The 23,572-nt window shown below is 41.0% G+C and overlaps 1 protein-coding gene and 1 long non-coding RNA gene across 2 annotated transcripts in view; both read left to right on the top strand.

The window, feature by feature from the left end:
• LOC121855273 overlaps positions 1-21,103 on the top strand; it is a 29,951-nt gene extending 8,848 nt beyond the window's left edge. The window contains exon 2 of the long non-coding RNA XR_006086756.1: positions 20,352-21,103. This is a non-coding gene — a long non-coding RNA (uncharacterized LOC121855273). The remainder of the gene's footprint in view (positions 1-20,351) is intronic.
• A 399-nt stretch (positions 21,104-21,502) lies between these two features.
• The window catches only part of LOC121855279 (orexin receptor type 1-like), a 76,632-nt gene continuing 74,562 nt past the window's right edge, over positions 21,503-23,572 (top strand). The window contains exon 1 of the mRNA XM_042350161.1: positions 21,503-22,817. Coding sequence (XP_042206095.1) covers positions 22,440-22,817 — 378 coding nt within the window. The 5' untranslated portion in view covers positions 21,503-22,439. The remainder of the gene's footprint in view (positions 22,818-23,572) is intronic.

Below are 23,572 nucleotides of genomic sequence, written 5' to 3'. Positions count from 1 at the left end.
GACAAGAACTGCTGGGCTGGTTGTGGCTGACCCAGCACTACTCTATCTTCTATTGAAACAAAAGACGGGCGACAATAGAGACCGCCTCCAAATGGGTGCTGAGACAGAACACTTGAGACAGTTGGGGGAATTGCCCGTCCTAAACGAATTTGGTCTCCTCGGGGATTTTCTTGTTAGTAACGAAGAAACTATGGTGATAAGGCTTAGTTTCCTTTGTCATTCCTTCAATTTGACAACAAATATGGAATTAAAGGAGCCCATAAAACACTTAAAATTATATTAAACTTAAATCAAGTCAAAATTTACATAACGAACCAAATCCTCAAATCAAATCTTCGTGTGTGAAGCAGTGAGACTCATTCTGTCTCTCAGTTAACAACATAAGGGTTATTTCTCACTATGACTCTACAAACAAACATTTTAATAACTACAGCTCGAGTCTTGTAAGAACGGATATACTTTCACCGCACCAGCGAGTGATATTAGAGATAAAAAAAGAAAACAAGAAGAAAAACTAAAAGAAAACGAGAAGAAAAACTAAAAGAAATCAGGAAGAAAACAAAAAGAAAACAAGAAGAAAAATAAAGGAAAACAAGAAGAAACTAAAAGAAAACAAGAAGAAAAATTAAAGAAAACGAAAGAAAAACCAAAAGAAAAAAAAGAAACTAAAAGAAAACAAGAAGAAAACTAAAAGAAAACAAAAGAAAAACTAAAAGAAAACGAGAAGAAACTAAAAGAAAACAAGAAGAAAAACTAAAATAAAACAGGAAGAAAAACTAAAAGAAAACGAGACACAAGACAATAAAAAACGAAAATAAACTCAAAGAAAACGAGAAAGCAGAAACTAAAAGAAAACGAGAAAATAAAAGAAAACGAGAAGAAAGAATCATTGGGCAGACTCTATTAACCACAGGATAGGGGAAACCATAACAAAACATCCAAGACGTGAAATGAGAGAGGATCATCACTAAGACATTAATCCAGGGCTGGTCGCTGATCTATTCTCTATGAGGAATAATCCTATTGCTGGGGAAACTCTGATCCAGGAGCTTTCATGGTGTCCTCACTCACTGTAGCTCACCCGGGTATAGTGTCTAGGGTATGTGATGGTGACTTACTAACACAGTGCTCACTACATAATGCGCAATATACAATGTTTACGCTCATCAATGCTCAATACACGATATAATGCTCAATAGTGTTCAATATCCTAACTCCTAAAACAACTATTTCCACCCCTAAAACAACCACCATCTCCACCCTAAAACAACAACTATTTCCACCCCTAAACAACCACCATCTCCACCCTAAAACAACAACTATTTCCACCCCTAAAACAACCACCATCTCCACCCTGAAACAACAACTATTTCCACCCCTAAAACAACCACCATCTCCACCCTAAAACAACAACTATTTCCACCCCTAAAACAACCATCATCTTCACCCTAAAACAACAACTATTTCCACCCCTAAAACAACCACCATCTCCACCCTAAAACAACAACTATTTCCACCCCTAAACAACCACCATCTCCACCCTAAAACAACAACTATTTCCACCCCTAAAACAACCACCATCTCCACCCTGAAACAACAACTATTTCCACCCCTAAAACAACCACCATCTCCACCCTAAAACAACAACTATTTCCACCCCTAAAACAACCATCATCTTCACCCTAAAACAACAACTATTTCCACCTCTAAGACAACCAGCATTAACCACAATCACCACTCTTAAAGCCACTAATTCTTTCTTAATCCCCTCTGACATTCTCCTTCCTTCCATCCCTTCCTTCTCTCCCCCTACCCCTCTTCTTTCCTCTTCTCTCCTTTCTCTCCTTCCCTCCCCCTTTCCTCTCTCCCTCTCTCTTTTCTTCCCTCCCTTTCCTCTCCCTCCCTAACTCCGTTCAGATCTTCTTCACTTCCTCTCTCTATTCTCCCTTCCTGCCACCCTCCTTCCCTTATTTCCACACTCCTTCCTCACTATTTATCTCCTTTCTGTCCGCATCTTCCTTCCTTCCTTCCTTCCTTCCTTCCTTCCTTCAATCATTGTTCTCTCAATCCGAAATAATGTCACCAATTCTTCAAAATCTCTCTCTCTCTCTCTCTCTCTCTCTCTCTCTCTCTCTCTCTCTCTCTCTCTAGGATGTTACCTGCCCATATTAATCTTTCATTACCTTGTAGTTGAACAATTAAGTGGTTTTCGACCTTTTTTCTCCCCTTTACTTTGAGATAGATAGATAGATAGATAGATAGATAGATAGATAGATAGATAGATAGATAGATAGATAGATAGATAGATAGATAGATAGATAGATAGATATGTCTGTGTATTCATGTATATCATCTAGGTCTTTTGGCTTTTTATATGGATGATTGGATGAATGGGTGGATGGCTGAGTGGATGACTGGATGGATGAGTGGATGAGTGGATGGATGAGTGAATGGGTGGATGGCTGAGTGGATGACTGGATGGATGAGTGGATGAGTGGATGGATGAGTGAATGGGTGGATGGCTGAGTGGATGACTGGATGGATGAGTGGATGAGTGGATGGATGAGTGGAGGAATGAAGGGATGAGAGGATAGATGGATTTGTGGATGAATTGGTGGGTGGATGGGTGGATAGCTGGATGGATGAATAGATATATGGATGAGTTAGAATAGCTTAGGTTAGGTTAGGAGAGGTAAGATTTAGAAAGAAAAAACCAATCAAATAAAACAATAACAAAACACGGAATATAAACCTTAAACCAGTATAGTAGGTATAGTAGGCCTTACCTGTTGCTAATTAATTACCCTCCTCCCCTAATTAAACCGTACACAAGACCTCATTACCTGGGCCATCTCTCACTAATGACAGGTATCCAGGTAATGTAAAATATCCAATCGAGAACAATTTTCCTTCCGCCTCTAATTATTTTTACCTGTCCTGTAATTAGAATGTTATTATGGGCTGGGTAATTAGTCTGAAAGATGGGTCATTAACATTGAGGATGAATGGGTTTGGTTAGGTTTGGTGAGGTGGGGTTTGGTGAGGTGGGGTTTGGTGAGGTGGGGTTTGGTGAGGTGGGGTTTGGTGAGGTGGGGTTTGGTGGAGGTGGGGTTTGGTGAGGGGGGGTTTGGTGTGGTGTGGTGGGGTTTGGTGTGTGTGAGGTGGGGTTTGGTGTGGTGGGAGGTGGAGGGTTGTGAGGTGTGGGGTGGGGGTTTGGTGTGGGTGGGGAGGTGAGGGACAGGAGGTGGGGTGGGGTTTGGTGTGTGAGGTGGGGTTTGGTGTGGTGAGGTGGGTTTGGTGTGGTGAGGTGAGGGTTGGTGTGTGGTGAGGTGAGGGTTGGTGTGGTGAGGGGGTTTGGTGTGGTGAGAGGTTACAGGTGGGGTGGGGCTTGGTGTGTAGTGGAGGGTTTGGTGTGTGGTGAGGAGGGTTGTCATTTGGTAAAAGTTAGGTTAGGTTAGGGTTAGGTTAGGTTAGGCTAGGTTAAGTTAGGTTTGGTGGGGTGGGGTTAGGTTAGGTTAGGTTAGGTTAGGTTAGGTTAGGTTAGGTTAGGTTAGGTTAAGTTAGGTTAGGTTTGGTGGGGTTAGTTTAGGTGAGGTTAGGTGTAAACATTGTATACCTGTATAGTCTATATACATGATAAACTAATTGTAAACCCATAAGATGAATTTACTGAACTAGTAGTAGTAGTAGTAGTAGTAGTAGTAGTAGTAGTAGTAGTAGTAGTAGTAGTAGTAGTAGTAGTAGTAGTAGTAGTAGTAGTAGTAGTAGTAAATGCTGTTATGGTTAGGTTAAGTGTTGAAGAAAAGTTACTGGTTAATTAAGGACAAGCCTCCAAATTTAACGAATACTTTCCTGCCAGAGTTCCTTGATTAACGAGGATTTTTTGGCGGAGAGTTTTGTTTAGCGAACTCCTGGGGAAGGCACCCATTGATACTCCGGCTAGTTTAGGACAGTGACTTTGTTTATAGAATGCTTTTGGACAGATATATGGACAAAATAAATATCTCTGGACAAAAATCGGACTAAATCGCTACCTTTGGACAGATGCCAGAGTAAGGAAGAGTTTTACACAGACCTCCAGGTTAGCGAACAGTAAAAGAGGGAAAACATAATTACTGACGAGTTTTGGTCGAGTTTCCTTATTAGTGAATTTCTCGTAAGAGGCTCGAGTCAGTGCAACGGAAACTAAGAACTTACTAACTTTTTCGTTTCCAGTACTCATTATTAACTTAAAACTTTGGTTAAGAAATTCCTAAGTTCCTCAGCATTAACCAGTTGGGAGGAGAACTTTTACCCCATCATAAGCAGCGAGGCAGAAGGCTTGTGAGACTCATGGTAATGAGTAATAGGTCAAAGGTCAATGCTAAGGTCAACGAGGTTAGGTCAGCACTGCCCCCCACAATGTCAGTTTTGTACACATCTGTAGAGGTATTCCCAAACATAACCTAAATAACAAAAGAAAATCAGCATTCCTTTTTCCTCCCCACCTCCCCACCTCCCCACCTCCCCCTCCTTCCCTCCTCCCTCACCTCCCACCCCACCTCCCCACCTCCCACCTCCTCACCTCCCACCTCCTCACCTCCTCCCACCTCCCACCTCCCCACCTCCCCACCTCCCACCCTCCCCCACCCTCCCCACCCCACCTCCCCCACCTCCTCTCCCCCACCCCTCCACCTTCCACCTCACCACCCCCCACCTCCTCACCCCCACCTCCCCACCTCCTCACCCTCCCACCTCCTCACCCCCACCTCACCACCTCCCCACCTCCCCACCTCCTCACCTCCCCCACCTCCCCACCTCCTCACCTCCCACCTCCCCACCTCCCCACCTCCTCCCACCTCCGCCCTCCTCACCTCCTCACCCACCTCCCACCTCCCCACCTCCCACCTCCTCACCTCCCCACCTCCCCCAAAACAAACATGAGGAACTTATCGACTATCCCCTAGAGTACTCTCAACCTTCCACCAAATTAAACAGTGTCGACACATACGAAACCTGTCTCATTAAGGTCACTAACAACGTGATTAGGTTTGATGGCTCGATTGACGATAATTGGGTAATTGATTATCCCCCTGACTCATGAAAATTCCTGGCTGACATTAATAGACAGACAGACACATATTTCATGACGATTATGTTAGCGAATTTGATGGCAATATTCGAGAGAGAGAGAGAGAGAGAGAGAGAGAGAGAGAGAGAGAGAGAGAGAGAGAGAGAGAGAGAGAGAGAGAGAGAGGAGAGAGAGAGAGAGAGAGAGGATATATATCCCTGTTCAACATTCTACAGTCTACACCAACAGAACCCTTCAGTAATGTTGTTCCTTCTAACTGTGTCCTGGTAGAGGGTTTTTTTAATACACCAATACAACCTTAGTGAGAGCCGAGATGATCACTGGATGTATCACTATTAGTCTACTGTATGTGTGTACTGTATTCAATCACATAAGCTAAATACAGTTAAAAAATACAGTAAATAAATCATCTACCTTTAGTAAATGTAGTAATGCAAATTCAACGAAAATCATTCAGTGAAATTATGATCAAAAGCAGCAAGAAAAAGAAAGAAAGAAAGAAAGAAAGAAAGAAAGAAAGAAAGAAAGAAAGAAAGAAAGAAAGAAAGAAAGAAAGAAAGAAAGAAATAAAGATATCTCACTAAACATCTCAGAGACAGGTGGATCATTTCAGGTGAACCCTCAACTTCTCTGTGCGCTGGGCGAGACAAAATTCTTTAATATTATACTTGGTGGTTGAGAGGTCAAAGGTCACGGTTCATATCTCTTGACTCCCAACACAATACGTATCTATAAGAGGCGGAGGGGGGGGGGGTGAGGGATGGGTCAGGTAGGACTATATCAATCTATCTTTTATAGTGATTTGTGGGTAGATGTTGGTGTTGTTGACTAGAACCTAACCTAACCTAACCTAACCTAACATACATAACACACATGCAAATACACATAAATAACACACACACACACACACACACACACACACACACACACACACACACACACACTAAGTGCTCTACGCCTTTGTTCTGAATGTGTTGAATAGTTTACAAGCTAGAGTGTTTTTCCATTGGCCATGGCCGCTAGTGTCAAAAACCCGGAACCTAAAAATAATAATACGTGACGAAACTGTATTTATTTTTCACTCGTATTTATCTTGTAATTCCATCTAAAACGACTGGAATTTATTCTTTTAAAATTGGATTGAAAATTAAAAAAAAAATTCAATTCTGATATATTTAAATTGTTCTTTTTTCTCATATGGGAATTAATCTATGCCTCTTGCCTTGTGCATAGAGCCGTTTTGTTATTTAATTTAATTCCTCTACCAAGATTGATTGTTTTAGACTACACGTTATAAATAAGAATCCAATTCCTTCGTTATGAAAGAGGTATATCATGGACTTGACAATGTGATCGGCACTGCACTTGATCATCCTTACTTCCTCAGTTGTAAAGTTAGGTACCTATTAACACCTAGGTAAAATGATGGGTGCAAACCAATGACCCTTAAGATATATAACGAGCGTATTAGCCTCTCAACGACCTCACACCATGATTGACCTTTGACCTTTTATGACCTTAGATGATGATAAATGTTGAACAATATGTTTTTCGTCCTCTAAATAATCAATTTCCTACAACATAAACTGCTTTAAAACAAGACCAAAACAAGACCAAAACAAGACCAAAATAAGACCAAAACAAGACCAAAATAAGACCAAAATAAGACCAAAACAAGACCAAAACAAGACCAAAACAAGACCAAAACAAGACCAAAACAAGACCAAAACAAGACCAAAACAAGACCAAAACAAGACCAATATAACACACGCCAGCTTATATAGGTCGACTGTTTATGTTGTCACCTGGATTAGTTTCACCTACTAAGAGTTATTTACACCCAAATTGTTACCTCGACTGAATTTACTTTATAAATTTACATACAAACTGCCGCATCCTTTTTATTATTCTTCAATATAATAGTACAGAAAAAATAAACTGTTTCGTGTATTTTATGTTTTTTGCAAATTTTTAATCTCTGCCTCTCTGAACACACACACACACACACACACACACACACACACACACACACACACACACACACACACACACACACACACCCTTGGCTTAACCTAGAAGAAAAATAATAATTATCGGTCATAATGTGGAAGCTTATACAACATTCTGGTCTAGAGAGGATGGTTAAAGCAGTACCACAATGGCGCCTCAGTTATAAATATCATAACCTCACGCATCTTTACAACCCTCATCTAACAGCACCGACACATGATCCTCACCCCCTTGAATATATTTTACACGCTCGAATTCACGCTGTACTACTTCCGGGCCATTTAAGTTTTATCACAGTGGAGGCCGTATGGGTGGTAGAGGCAGCCTGGCAAACTGGGACTTTGATCTCTATGTCCCTATGTGTTTAAGCAGGATCTTCTTAGAATGTGTGTTGGATTGTGTGATCTAAACTTCAAAGTGGAATTTTCAATATGACGACGAACCTCGACGGGACGATTTCGACATGGCAGAAGGGGACTCTGTGTGTGTGTGTGTGTGTGTGTGTGTGTGTGCGCGTGTGTGTGTGTGTGTGTGTGTGTGTGTGTGTGTGTGCATATGTCAGTCTGTCTATCAACAAACATTACACATCAACAACACACTTCCTGACTGCGGTGAAAATTGGCAGATAAAATGATTATTGGTTGAGAAAAAATTTGAACTTTTACTCCACAGAAATTTCACCACAACACTGAAATGTATTAACCGATTTTCATCAACATTTTCCCACCAGTTTGGACATCAATAACAGCTGACCATGTTCATTATATAATTAAATAAGAACATTAATTATATTACGTAAACAGACAGTTGAACACTCTGCATAAGAACAATGTTATAAGTGAACAGCATAACACTGAGAATTTTTTAAGAGGAAGAGAAAAAAACAAGAAAAGAAGAAATAAAGAGAATAATTAGATTGATTATGAGAGAGATGAGGCAAGAACAGCAATCAATTGAGAGGATGATACAAGGGTGACGCACAGAGGACGCACACGTGACCTGGGCCTGACGAGGAGGGGGAGGAGGAGGAGGCAGGGAGGTAAAGAAGAAAAGAAAGGGGAGGTGGGGGGGGAGGGAGAAGAGGAAGAGGAGAGGGAGAACAGGGGAGAAAAGGAGGGTGATGGAGAGAAAAGAATAATGGGAGGAGGAGGAGGAGAGGGAGGAGGAGGAGGAGGAGGAGGAGGAGGAGGAGGAGGAGGAGGAGGAGGAGGAGGGAGGGAGGAAGGAAGGAAGGGAAGGGAAGGAAGGAAGGAAGGAAGGGCAGAAGTAGAAAAGAAGAAGGAAAAGGGATAAAAAAAATCAACAAGGAAGAGAAAGAAAGGAAGGAATGAAAGAAGGAATGAAAGAAGGAAGGAAGAGACCCCGATGTAGATGAGGAGGAGGAAGAAATAGAAGAAACACCACCACGTAAATATATATATAACCCAAAACATAAACACAGCGTAGTTAAATCTCACTAATTACACAGGTAAGCACAGGTAAGTGATCTAATTAAGGTTTCACAACAATCACTCGTGGACAGGAGAGCTACGGGTTGTAAAGACGGCTTTAGGTATGTAAATATCAAGTCTTTTTCATCCGAGTAACTCAATACTGTGTGTGTGTGTGTGTGTGTGTGTGTGTGTGTGTGTGTGTGTGTGTGTGTGTGTGTGTGTGTGTGTGTGTGTGTGTGTGTGTGTGTGTGTGTGTGTGTTTTATATTTTATAAACCCATAAAATAACTTTCATTATTTTTCCAAACATCGAAAAAAAACCAACCTTCAACCTCCATACCATTATCAAAACAGTATCAGCTATCACCATACGTGTTAAAACAATTTCCAACCACACAAAGAGTTCCCCAGGAAAGTGAAAACCCACTGTGGATGATTTTCTCGAAAGACTTATGAAGACAGTTCCAATATTGAAGCCGCTGGTCTCATTACAATACTAATGAAAAAGGGGAACAGCTCAAATATTAGGTCTGCCAGATGATGTTGACGGAAACGTGAGAGGTGTTGGGTGTTCTTTGTTTTTCTTAGCTTGAGTGTTGTGTGGTGTGAGAGTGTCGCTGTGTGTGTGTGTGTGTGTGTGTGGTTTGAGTGTTGTTGTGTGTGTGTGTGGTTTGAGTGTTGTTGTGTGGTCTGAGAGTATTGCTATGATCTGAGAGTATAGCTATGGTCTTAGAGTATTGCTATGACCTGAGAGAATAGCTATGGTCTTAGAGTATAGCTATGGTCTGAGAGTATTGCTATGTGTGATCTGAGACTTCGAACACGTAAAAAACTGCTCTCATATCAGATAAGGGCCAAAAAAGCAGTAAACGGAGAGACCTCACTGTTACTCCGGCAGGGTCCCGTTGGCAGCCGTTTAAAACTCGATGTTGTTGACGCGTTGGGGCTTAAGCCAGTGGATTGTTTCACCTGAGCTCTTGGATCGTAAAGCCATTCCAGTTTTCCATCCGGGGTGGCTTAGGGTGATCTCTCTCTGGATGAATGACCCTAGCGTGTTCCTGGGTGTAGTGCCGACCAGCAGTGTGTGGCGGTGGTGGTCTCGTTAACATGATGTAGTGACGATAGTTCCTGGTGGTGTACACGAGAGAAGGTAAAATGTCTTCCTAAGCGATCATTCTATTTACAACCTCGCCATGAACGTTGTTGAGGAATATAGAATGTTTTCTTTGTTCTATGTCTCTCTGTCTGTCTTTACATCAGGATTTCTATATTTTCTCAAACACTATTTCTATGCCATGATTGTTTGATAAGTAGTGTAAACCTTAGTCTCTCTCTCTCTGTATACATTACGAGTCCTACAGTTTCCAAGCAATTTATTCTAGTGGTCATAAAACTACACATTAGTTTTGAAGAGTATCAGAGTAACATCATCATCATCACTACCACTACCATCAGTACACTCCTGCTCTTCAGTACAACTCTGGATGGAAGCAAACTCTCACCCCCCCAGTTGGTAAATACAGTAAAAATCGGCAATCATAATTTTTTTTTTTCATATCGTCAAACGTGACCTTTGGTAAAACTTGCATATGAATTCCTTTGGGATATCAACCAGACCTTCAGATAAAACTTGTGATGGCCGGAGGTTTTTATTTTTTATTTATTTTTTTTACATTTGTTGGAGAGGTTTTCATTTTACAATCTCCAACGTGTGTGTGTGTGTGTGTGTATGTGTGTGTGTGTGTGCGTGTGTGTGTGCGCGTGTGTGTGTGTGTGTGTGTGTGTTATTTTACTTAGTTTAGTTTTGGTTAGGTTAGAGTTAGGTTTGGTGGGTTGGGTCTATTAGGACTTGGGGAGGAGGGGGTCTATGTAAAAGTCAGTCAATCCCAGTCAGTCCATACCTGCTAATCAGCCCACATGTGAGTCACGTGTGTCAGGTGGGTTTCAATGGCTCTGCGTGAAGCCTCTCCTCATATTTTATTCTTGTTCATTCTGGTTCACTCGTCCGTACTAAAACACACACACACACACACACACACACACACACACACACACACACACACACACACACACACCTCTTCACCTCTCTCTCTCTCTCTCTCTCTCTCTCTATCACTGTGTGTGTCTGTGTGTGTTAAACATATTGTAACATGACTTTGATGTACACTTATGCTATATATATATATCAGTACCATCAAAGTAACCTACACTATAGAATAAATTGTTCATGGACACTGACACGAGAATCATTGTGGATATATTACCCCATACAAGTGTCGTAAATCCGTGCCATTGACTTTTAATTTGGTATTGATGTTGTAAGTAATTCAAGTTGACTGTAAAATGGCGGAGTTTAAGAGGAGGGGAAGGGAGGGGAAGGGAGGGGAAGGGAGGGGAAGGGGGGAGGAGAGAGGAGGGATGGGGAAGAGGGGGTTGTAATAATGGTCCTAACCGGCTTTGTTATTCTCTATAGTGTGATTTGGATGTTATTTCAGGCAGCAAAAAATCAATTGACACTGTGACAACTGTCGCTCACCAATGGCGGAAATGAATTGGATCCCGAATTGAAATGACACAGTTGGACATCAATAGCAGGACTAAAATTGACATCCAGATCAAAACGAGTGTGTGTTTCAATGACCGCTGTCAGAGAGTAGCTATCGGATACCGTGTGCCCGTGTGCCAGTGCCAAAGAGCAACTTTTGATGAGCCCTTGTGTGTACAATAAATGCTTAGTTGATACAGCACTCGTTTCCTATTCCAGGGGTCCGATGGTTCGATTCCCGGACGCTCCCAATTCACCTAGCTGTAAATGGGTACCTGACTTTACAGTTGGGAAGTGAATGCGGTCGAGTGTAGTGCCAGTCATGCTGTCCCCTTGTGTACCAAAGACTTAGTATACAGTGTGTTTTATGGGACCCACTTTCACTATAACAAGCAATACACTATATATAGGTAGTGGTTGTGGGGGAGGTGTCATCCTCTAGTGCCTGGACAGTAGTAAACACCAGTGCCAAGTGTTGTGGCACCTCAGTCCATGAAATACTTGAAGTTTGTCACACATGTCCGAGTAGAAACAAACACATTATAAAACAAGACGTGTGTGTGTGTGTGTGTGTGTGTGTGTGTGTGTGTGTGTGTGTGTGTGTGTGTGTGTGTGTGTGTGTGTGTGTGTAAAAAAAATGCTAAAAAATTCATACCATCTAATAAAACGTTTTAACATCTGCAGGAGGCAAGCAATAGGGCGTCACCACCAGCACATAATAAAACTGCATGGGCGTGTCACGTCGCCGTAAGTGTGTCACGTCGCTGCGTGTCACGTCGCCATAAGTGTGTCACGTCGCCATAAGTGTGTCACGTCGCCGTAAGTGTGTTGCCGTCGCCATAAGTGTGTCACGTCGCCATGCGTCACGTCGCCGTGTTTGTCACGTCGCCGTAAGTGTCACGTCGCCATAAGTGTGCTCACGCTGCTGGCGGCGGCGTCGTCGCCAAGTGTGTCACGTCGCCATAGTGTGTCACGTCGCCGTAAGTGTGTCACGTCGCCATAAATGTGTCACGTCGCCATAAAGTGCATCACGTCGCCGTAAGTGCGTCATGTCGCCATAAGTGTGTCACGTCGCCATAGTGTGTCACGTCGCCGTAAGTGTGTCACGTCTCCATAGTGTGTCACGCCGCCATAAGTGTGTCACGTCGCCGTAAGTGTGTCACGTCGCCATAAGTGTGTCACGTCGCCATAAGGTAAGTCACGTCGAGACCCTTAGGGACAACAATGGCTTGAGATGGCAACAACGTTATCCATTGTGATGCGTACAAACACACGTATGGAGACGTATATTTCTTGTTACATTTCTGCTGTTATTTTTTTTATTTTTTTTTTTATTTACATTACAGTGAATTCGTAATATGAATAAGGATGAATAACGATTGTTTGTTTCTGTCATTACAAGATGATAGCCACACACACACACACATTCTCTCTGATTACACACACTCTCTGGCAACACACTCTTTGGCCACACACTCTCTGGCCACACACACTCATTGGCCACACACACTCTCTGGCCACACACACTCATTGGCCACACACACTCTCTGGGCACACATCTATCTTGACTAAAGACTCCCAACACACTCATATAAGGCTTAACCTTTCTATATAAAACACCTTCAAGATACAGAGGAAAATCACCCTTACTGAATATCGTTTCATCACTAATACCAATATACACAAAACCTATATATTAAATCATATGATATATCAAACTATATAATTATCGTAATGAACTATACGACAGATTATCATTTCAACTCTTACTTTATATATAACAAAACATGTGTATCATAGGTGCAGTGTATCATTGGTGCAGTGTATCATTGGTGCAGTGTATCATAGGTGCAGTGTATCATTGGTGCAGTGTATCATTGGTGCAGTGTATCATTGGTGCAGTGTATCATAGGTGCAGTGTATCATTGGTGCAGTGTATCATAGGTGCAGTGTATCATTGGTGCAGTGTATCATTGCAGTGTATCATTGGTGCAGTGTATCATTGGTGCAGTGTATCATTGGTGCAGTGTGCAGTGTATCATAGGTGCAGTGTATCATTGGTGCAGTGTATGTGCAGTGTATCATTGGTGCAGTGTATCATTGGTGCAGTGTATCATAGGTGCAGTGTATCATTGGTGCAGTGTATCATAGGTGCAGTGTATCATGGTGCAGTGTATCATAGGTGCAGTGTATCATAGGTGCAATGTATCATAGGTGCAGTGTATCATAAGTGCCAAGTGACACACCTGAACCCAAGGCTGTCCAGGTGGTAGGGGCGACCCGACATGTCTAGAGGGAAAACATATGTTGCTTTTAACTTTTTTCTCTATGTATGTATGTATGTATGTATGTATGTATGTATGTATGTATGTATGTATGTATGTATGTATTTATGTATGTATGTATGTATGTATGTATGTATGTATGTATGTATGAATGTATGTATGTATGTATGTATGTATGTATGTATGTATGTATGTATGTATGTATGTATGTATGTATGTATGTATGTATGTATGTAGTTTTGGTTTATGTATGTGTATTTATATGTATGTAGAAATGTATGTGTGTGTTTTTTGTATTTATACATGTATATTTATATGTAGGTATGTGTGTTTGTGTATGTATGTATATGTAGGTATATATGCTTATCTGTGTGGGGAAAGGGAGGGGAGAGGGACAGAAGTGAGAGCTGTTAGAGAGGGATGAGTGGGCAGTAGTAGTAGCAAGAGTAATCAAGACCACTCCTTAATTAACTGAAAACCCTATATATAAAAAAATACTCACCTGCCTCAGTGCACCTTTACCACACTAATTAATACTCAAAAATTATTCGTCCTCACCTTTATAAAAAAAAATCTAGAAGACGTATAATAAGACTTTCTCGTATTATAATAAGACTAATGAAAATAACAAAAACAATTACAATGATACCAGAGTACCAAAGTCATCATTAATAACCTCAAGGAGTAAATGATTTCCTTAAGTCTCCCCTCTAACCCTCTCCTCTTAGTCATTTTCTTTTATATAACTTTTTTTTTTTACTGATAAGAGGCTTTTATTCAGAGGTTTTTTAAAGGTAAGATAATTAATGCATAGGTGGGGAAATAATACCGAAAGAGAGACAGAGATATTGAGATTAGAGAGAGAGAGAGAGGGAGAAAGAGAGAGAGAGAGAGAGCATTACTAGGTTAGGTTAATTTTAAGGTGAAATAAACTAGGATGCCTAATCTTCACGTGATCCTAAATTCGAGCTAAACTCATCTCCGTGTTTAAGACCAATAGTCCTGTGGGTGACGGAGAGCCCACACCAAAATAAACACGAAATATTGTTACACACTACAGCATTACTTCCTACGCCACACCTGAGTACCCCACCTCGCCTACCTGTTGTTTTAACCCGACGAAGGGAAAGTCATAGACGGCTGTGTGTGTGTGTGTGTGTGTGTGTGTGACAGCTACCTCGGGGGCACCATCAACACATACCAAGACTAACCACAGGACCAAAGCTGCCGGGAGAGTAAACACACACACACAAAGACGGACAGACAGATAGACAAACAGAGACAGACAGACAGAGGCTCTTAACCACATAATAACGCAGATTCTCACTACCCTGCCTCGTCTCTCACCACACAGGACAAACTGGTTTGTGTGTGTGTGTGTGTGTGTGTGTGTGTGTGTGTGTGTGTGTGTGTGTGTGCAGAGAACAGCGTCGTGACCCGTACATGGCCTTCATCGACCTAACCACGGCCTTCGACTTGGTCAACAGGGAAGCCCTCTGGTGGACCCTCAGCCGTTTTGGCTGCCCACCAATATTCATCGCCATTGTGAGGCAACTCCACGACGGCATGAACGGCAGTGTCCTGCACAACGGCACCCAGTCTGAGTTCTTCCCCATCCAAACGGGGGTTAAACAAGGGTGTGTACTGGCACCAACTCTATTTTCTATTTTCTTGGCTGTCTTCCTTACTTGTGCCAGTGCCAATTTAGCCGGCGGGGTGGACATAGAGTACCGGATGAAAGGTCTTTTCAACATAAGACGACTCCAGGCAGGAACAAAGGTGTCGGCAGCTTCCATTACTGAACTTCAGTATGCAGACGACCTCAACCTTGTCGCTCACACTGATCACGACCTACAGGAGATCCTGAACACCTACGCAGATGCGTATGCACACTTCAGCCTTGAGGTGAATGTACGTAAGACTCACATTCTCTTTCAACCTGCCCCTGGTTCGGCCACACCTCCACCATCCATCCAGCTTAATGGTACTACCCTCTCTTATGTTACCTACTTCCGGTATCTCGGCTCCCACCTGTCCACCACTGCCCCTCCCGCACTAGATGTAGCCCACCACCTGTGCAACATCTGTGAACGACTCTGCCAGTCCCGTATCGGCCTCTTTAGTCACCTTAAGACTCACCAACGTAGGTGACTTTCTTAATGACTCATATCATTATATCACAGCTGGGTGATCCTCATACTCAAGTCCGAGTGATAGCAAAATAGTAAGCAGTAGTGTGTGTGTGTGTGTGTGTGTGTGTGTGTGTGTGTGTGTGTGTGTGTGTGTGTGTAATCTCATTTAGCTGTTGTGATGGTAAGTAGTTTTTCGTACATAGTCGATTACTCTCTCTCTCTCTCTCTCTCTCTCTCTCTCTCTCACCAGTGATATATACTAATGTATATACATTAAATAAATCCCTAAAAATATATTCGTGTTCAGTTTTATCAGCCTAACTCAGGCTCGGCATCATAACCCATCTCACGCAGATATTAAAGTTTCCCAACACCTTATTACCTCGGGTTTACTCCCCCTGTGTTATGGCAGAGATTATCAGGGTTTAATGTTTATAGAGAATTTATGCGTTGACGTAAATAACAAATCAATAAATACTGTAATTGATGGGATGATGGACAATATTAGTGTTAGTTATTTCATGTGCACAATTAACTCTCTATAGATGATTGAGTGAAATTAATCCGTATAAAATAAATTACAGGTAAATTTACATCGCATAGTATTAATTAAAACGTAATTAGTTGTGTATTAAATCAATTGAAATATTTAATTGTATATATAACGTATAAAACTAAATTAATTCTATATATGATTGTCTCTTATTTTCTGTTTGTATTATTTTAATTTTGATAATGTGAATATTAGTTAAAACAGGTAACTAATTAATACCAGGTAGACGCTTTATCAACGTGGATATATACCAGCTGAACAACCTACACTGTACAAATTGTTCAAAAGAGTATGAACAAGAGCCCCATAAGCCAAGCATCTTAAGAACAGGGTGAATAAACCTCACTATGGACGAAGGCTTTTTCAGGATAAACAGATGGATTGAGTTAGCGAACCATAGACCCTCAGGACGGGAGACGAGTAATGTTGCCACTCGGCCACCACACCTACAAGATAATTTCCTTCAAGTATTATTTATCTACAGTATAATTATCTATAATTTCCTCGTTGTATTAATTACATTTTGATGATTTTTAAGCCTTTACAAGTAGAAGGTAAACCAAGTAATTAGCTCAACACCTGGGGGAGTGGCAGGTGAGGGAGTGGCCACCATAATGCTCTTGACACAGTGGACTACACACTCACAAGAAGATTGGGTTAGGTCAGGTTAGGTTAGGTTAGGTTAGGTCAGCCCCAAATCCCCATTCTGACCACATCTTATCCCATCCTAACCACATGCTACCCCCAAATCCCCAAACTAAGTCATATCTCTTATAACTGTGGCCACATCCTTCAGAGCCACATTACTTTACGTGGGGGAAATCACTCCACTTTACGGCTCACGACAAACCTATTACAGAGATCATCCTTATTGTGTGTTGAACGTGACCATCACCTACACCTGGGCTCTCAACACGTCTTACCTTAACGCGTTTTACCTTTAATTGGAAATATTAAGAATACAGGTAACTGGTTTGTTATTGTTATTATTATTACTATTATTGTTACTACTACTATCACAACTACGACTATTACTACTACTCAACACTAAGGAGCGCCAGATATTTTTTTTTCATCTTTCATCATTTTTTTAGGTCACTTACACATTACATAATATATCGTGTTTATGTTTTCCCATTACAATATCAACAATGTGGATGACCCCCCACTCCCACTCACACTCCACTCCCACTCACACCCCACTCCCACTCCGACTCCCTCTCACTGTTCATCACCTAGGCCACACTAATATCATATCCCAGGTGTAAAGGAACAAACACAGCCTCTCATTTCAGGAATTTCGAATCTGATATTTTTTTTTTTCAGTGGATGTGATTAAAATAAATTATTATCAGAGGATTATTTGTGTTCAGTCATTAAATCAGAGACTCAATGGGAATCATATAAGATGGATCCTATAACATTGTGATAAATTTCCTCGTTATCCATACCATTCGTTGTCAATAAGTCACTTTAATATACCTGCAGCTACACACGTCATTCTACATTAATTCAAATAAATGAAGAAAAAATAATCGGATATTAAAAAAAAGTAAAAAAAAAGACATATAGTGTTTACGTTTACCAAAGGAACTTGTGGATCGTATTATTAAAGAGAAACACTGCTGGTGAAAATCAATAGGTTAGGTTAGGTTAGGTTAGGTTAGGTTAGGTTAGGTTAGGAAGATATTCGTCTGGTGAAATTTTAATGGTTATCACTGATGGATGAAGGGGGAATACAAGCTCTCTTGATTCCTCGTGCTGGCAGTGTTTTACCAGGAGAGACGTTACCGTGAATGTACAATACAAGGATAAAATACAGATAATAGCTAGCTAACTAACCGTACCCAGATCTGACCTAACCAAACCTAACCTAACCAAACCAAATTAAACTAAACTAAACCAAACCAAACCAAACCAAACCAAACCTAACCTAACCCAGAATCTATTAACTTATCATGAGTGAATGAGGCGGCAGACCAAACTAACTTTACCCATTCCCACTCCAACGGGACTTGTAGGACCGGGTGTTCTCGGCTCATTAAACTTAGAAAAGTTAAACCACACTGTAAGCTGAGTTAAACTACACTGTAAGCTGAGTTAAACCACACTGTAAGCTGAGTTAAACCACACTGTAAGCTGAGTTAAACCACACTGTAAGCTGAAGGAGTCAAGGATATTTTTCTGTGACACCCTAAATAATAACCTCCTCCACTACTTATATTTATATACAGGTAAAGTTTAGATGTACCATATATAGTACACAGGTATATAACAACAAAAGCCTATATTATACTCAGGCCCAGTGACCTCGGACACATTACCTGTTGACTGGTTAATCTGACCTGACGGGTTATGCCACCATCGCAACAGTGACCTTACCATCCATAGTGACAGTCTCAAGTGTGGGCTACCTACCTACACCTGTACCTACACTGGGTTTTAACATAAGATTCAAACCCATAACAAACACTAGTTAAACAAGGGAAAATACGACCCAAAAGAAGGAAAATGTGTTGAAGGGAAAGAATGTATCGGGAAGAATGAAAGCAGTGAAAGAAAGGGGAAGTATCGTAAGGAAGTAGTGAATGAGAGGGAAGTAAGAATGAAAGCAGTGAAAGAAAGGGGAAGTATCGTAAGGAAGTAGTGAATGAGAGGGAAGTAAGAATGAAAGCATTGAAAGAAAAGCAATTATAGCCAGAAAGAAAGCAATGAAATCAGAGTAAATATCACCAGAAAGCAATGATAGAAGGGTAAAGCAAAAATAGCGTAAGGTTGAAAGCAGTGAAAGAAAAGCAATTCTCGCCAGAAAGAAAGCAGTGTAAGAGTCACAGCAATACCATATCGTCACAGGTACACCCAGGTAGGTATCATTAACACCTTCGCGCACCTGGATGGCAACCTTTGCTCAATCTCACGTGTAATCCAATCACGTGTGTCGAGCTTGCTGAAGATAATACCACTGCAGGGGGCGTAATAGAGGTGTAATGGAGCCGTAATGATGGTGTAATGATGGTGTAATGGTAGTGTAATGATGGTGTAATGGTGGTGTAATGGTAGTGTAATGATGGTGTAATGGTAGTGTAATGGTAGTGTAATGATGGTGTAATGGTGGTGTAATGGTAGTGTAATGATGGTGTAATGGTGGTGTAATGATAGTGTAATGATGGTGGAATGGTGGTGTAATGGTGGTGTAATGATGGTGTAATGATAGTGTAATAATGGTGTAATGGTCTGTCTCTCTCTCTCTCTCTCTCTCTCTCTCTCTCTCTCTCTCTCTCTCTCACCACCACAAAGGTTTAGTCGACAAATCGTGAGACACATGACATCATCTATAAATCCGGGAAAATAGATGGAAGAGTGGGGAGGAAGGGAGAGAGGGATGAGTGGGGTTAAGGAGTGAGAGGGGAGAGGCATGAGTGGGATTAGGGAATGGTAAGGAGGGGAGAGGGCATAAGTGTCGCTGGGAGAGGAGAGAGGGAAGGGAGAGCTTAACGTATCTGCAGAGAGAGGTGGTGAGTGGGAATGGAGTGGGAAGTGATTCAATGAGATGAAAAAGTGGGATAGAAAGAGGGAGAGGTGAATGGGGAGGAGAGGAAGGACAGGAAGGAGAATATATATATATTGATTATTCCTATACTTGCACACGCACGCACACACACACACGCACGCACACACACACACGCACGCAGACACGCACAGGAGAAGAAGGATTAGTATATGAGGTAATAGGTGGAGGAGGAGGAAGGTGAGGAAGAGGAAGATATGGAGGAAGAGGAGAAAGATAAATAGGAAGAGGAGGAAGATAAAGAGGAGGAGGAAGATAAGGAAGAAGAGGAGGTATAACGAGTTGTAAGACCCTCCTAAGACAATTGGTTTCCAGAGGCACCGAGTACTTAGAGGTCGCCGTCATTTGGTTCTTGTCAGCCAGTTGACCTTCCTCTGGGGTGGTTCACGCCAACATATTTTCTTGATTTTCCTGGTAATTTTTTTTTTTATTGTTTTGATTATAAAGGGGAAATTTATTATTATTATTTTATTATTATTATTATTGTTGTTGTTGTTGTTGTTGTTGCTGTTGTTGTTGTCATTATATAGTTCTTTGTGGCAAAATATTTTCATCTTGAGGAATGTTTTACGTCAGTTTCCCATTTTGGCGGGAAAGCTAAAGCCAGGCTGTTTGTGTCTCCTTGAGTGCGATTTGGTGTTCGTTATTCAGAGAGAGAGAGAGAGAGAGAGAGAGAGAGAATTATATGAGTATATATTATTGTCTTCACTTACGTTTCTAAAATACCTATAACAAATTCTTCTCTATAATTCCAGGTTGAGATCCAGTCAGTCACAAGATACGAGCCTAAAGGAATTCATTATTCACCTCACTCACACCCATTGAGTAAAAGATATCAACAGTAGGGGAAAAAATACCCAAATTATACAAAAAAAAAATCCCAGGAAACAGGAAAAACAAATACCAGTAATCCCCCCAAATAAAAATATATAATAATGTGATATAAAACAACATAGACATTAATTCTGATATAAATTCGTCTTTAAGTTACTGCTCATAAATACATAGAGAGAAACTACAGTATGTTAGAAAATAATGAACTTTCCCAGGTATATAAAGAAAAAGAGTTAGTGTTTAATAAAGTTCCTGAATGCAATGGTTCGTATTTTAGATTGAAATAGACAATCAGTTCGAAGAGAAAGTTTTTTTATGCGACGAAGAGAATGAGGAAATGAAATAGTGATAATAAAAGGATGTTAAACGATATAGAAAAGAAAGAGGAAATAGTGAAAGGGCCTCATAGTGAAATGTGATAAAAAACATAGGAAGTTATATGGAAGAAAACACAGAAGAATAGAGATAATGTGAAAAATCGTCATTACACAAAATTGATATAAATAAAGAATAACAATAACAAAAACAGGGAAGGTAAGAGAAAACAGAAGTTAATAAAGACAAAGAGAAACAACAAACAATAACAAATAAGAAAAATAAACAAGGCTATTGAGAACTGCTTGACGCTAACCCCCTTCCTTGACGCAAACAATCCCCTCCCTCCTTCCTTGACGCAAACAATCCCCTCCCTCCTTCCTTGACGCAAACAATCCCCTCCCTCCTTCCTTGACGCAAACAATCCCCTCCCTCCTTCCTTGACGCAAACAAATCCTTCCTTGACGCAATCCCCTCCCTCCTTCCTTGACGCAAACAATCCCCTCCCTCCTTCCTTGACGCAAACAATCCCCTCCCTCCTTCCTTGACGCAAACAATCCCTCCCTCCTTCCTTGACGCAAACAATCCCTCCTTCCTTGACGCAAACAACCTCCCTCCTTCCTTGACAAACAATCCTCCCTCCTTCCTTGACGCAAACATCCCTCCCTCCTTCCTTGACGCAAACAATCCCCTCCCTCCCTCCCTCCTTCCTTGACACTAACTCCCCTCCTGCCCTCCTTGACTCTAACCCTCCCTCCCTCCCTCCTTGACTTAGAAAAATAATAATAACTACAGAGATGTCAATAAAGGTGAAAATAAAGTGAAAATTACCACCTATATAATTGTCGAAAAAAGTGAAAATAATTACCATCTGCAAAAAATATAATAAGTAAATAAAAAACTTTAATGGGATGAAACATGACATTAAATGATGGTAGTGGATGGTAGTGGATGGTAGTTAAGACAATGGTAGTCTGCTTCATATGTAAACTTGGATTTTGATGAGAAACTCGTGATAACAAAAAGAGATCCAGCCTCAACTTTCCTGCAGACTTTACCAATAATACCCAGGATAGAGAGAGACAGTGAGAGAAAGTGAGAGAGAAAGAGAGAGAGAGATATATATCATCCCATGTGAGTGTTGATTTGTTGTAAGAGAAACTTCAATGTGTGTTTTAAAGCTAGAGATAACAGTTATTGAGAAAGTTGCTGAAGGCAGTGTTGATTTATGCGTGGGTTAATACTGGACATTCACTGTGGATGTAAATTGAGATTCGTGTTTGTGTTTGTGTGTGTGTCTTAGTCGTAATAAAGGGGAGAGACAATAGTTCAGAATAATTTAAGGAGCTTGGATTAAGGTGGATTAACGTGGATTAAGGTGGATTAACGTGGATTAAGGTGGATTAACGTGGATTAAGGATATTCAAATAAATACAAAAATATACAATGATGTGTGAAGTGCATAGTTGTGTTTAGTGAGATGAAAAAAATACAACTTTGAACACCTGAGCAATAACCTGATATAGTATAGAATATTAATATAAAGGTGTAAAAAAAAAATAATACAATAAACGGATAGAAAAGAAGACTAAGTGTAAAAACTCGAGAAAAACAACGAGAAAACAAGAAAAACCGGATAAAAAACAAACACAAATATATACAAAACAAAGACACGAGTACCAGTTAGGCCCAAGATGTCTGTGGAACAACCGGACGTGAGGGATTTACCGGATAAATTACTGGGACAGATTATCCACAACCTCCGGTCCTTCCCTAACGAGACGGTGGACTTCAGCAAACCACACCTCCGGCGTTCTCTCCAGCACGTCTTCCCTCTCTTCCTCATCCTCTACTCCGCCTTGGTGGTGTTGGGATCTATCGGTAATGCAGTTATGATCGCCCACATCCTCCGTCGACGTCTTTACCGGGATCCTACCAACGCCTACATGATGAATATTGGCGTGTGTAACTTCATCATGAGCGTGTTGCTGCTACCGCTGTCACTGGCCATCTTACTCATACAGAATTGGATCTTCGGTAGCTTCCTGTGTTACATCGTGCCCATGTTACAGGTAAGTGTGTACAGGTAATGGGGGAGGGGTCTCTTATAGTGATACAGGTTAATTATGGTACTGTAGTGGGTTATTATGTTGTTGTTCTTGTTTATTTATCCATTTATTATTTATATTACTCTATTTCCCTTCCCATTCTTCCTTTAATTTCCTCAACACGAGCCACACACACACGCATAGTTATATCTCCTCTTAAAAAACTTAATACCATCATCTAACCAACATGTAAATATATATAAACAAGGTAATGGTATAAGGCGCTCCCCCTCACCGCGTTATGAGAGCGACAGGCAGAGTACCTCAGTCTTGCTATATATACGCTGTACATTCCTCCCCCCTTACCATACACCCACGACCCAGAGCCCTTAAGAGCTACACGCTGTCACATATAATATCATTAACCTGTGAAGTAAAGTGATATATTATTCCTTCTAAGTAAAAATGTCTCGACGCATCTAAATGATTGGTGTTAATTTTATATCAGGTATAGCTGACATAATTAACTCTATATATCAGGTATAACTGCAATAATTAACTTTATATATCACGTGAAATCCCTATAGTTACACCTGAATTCTAGCTTCTATTTGACAGTGATATATGTTGTATTAATTTCTCCCTAAGATCTACAGGTATACATGGATATACATTAAACTATATCATGTATAGTATTTTATCTCTTTTTTGTCGAGTAAACCCCCTCTGAGGTGTGAAACAACAGTGGTTTAATGACTGTATAAACCTTGGTCCTCTGG

This window comes from Homarus americanus, unplaced genomic scaffold (assembly GCF_018991925.1).
Source record: "Homarus americanus isolate GMGI-L3 unplaced genomic scaffold, GMGI_Hamer_2.0 scaffold42405, whole genome shotgun sequence".
Classification (NCBI taxonomy): domain Eukaryota; kingdom Metazoa; phylum Arthropoda; class Malacostraca; order Decapoda; family Nephropidae; genus Homarus; species Homarus americanus.
Note: the sequence above shows the minus strand (reverse complement) of the source record. Positions and strands in the feature narration are given on the sequence as shown.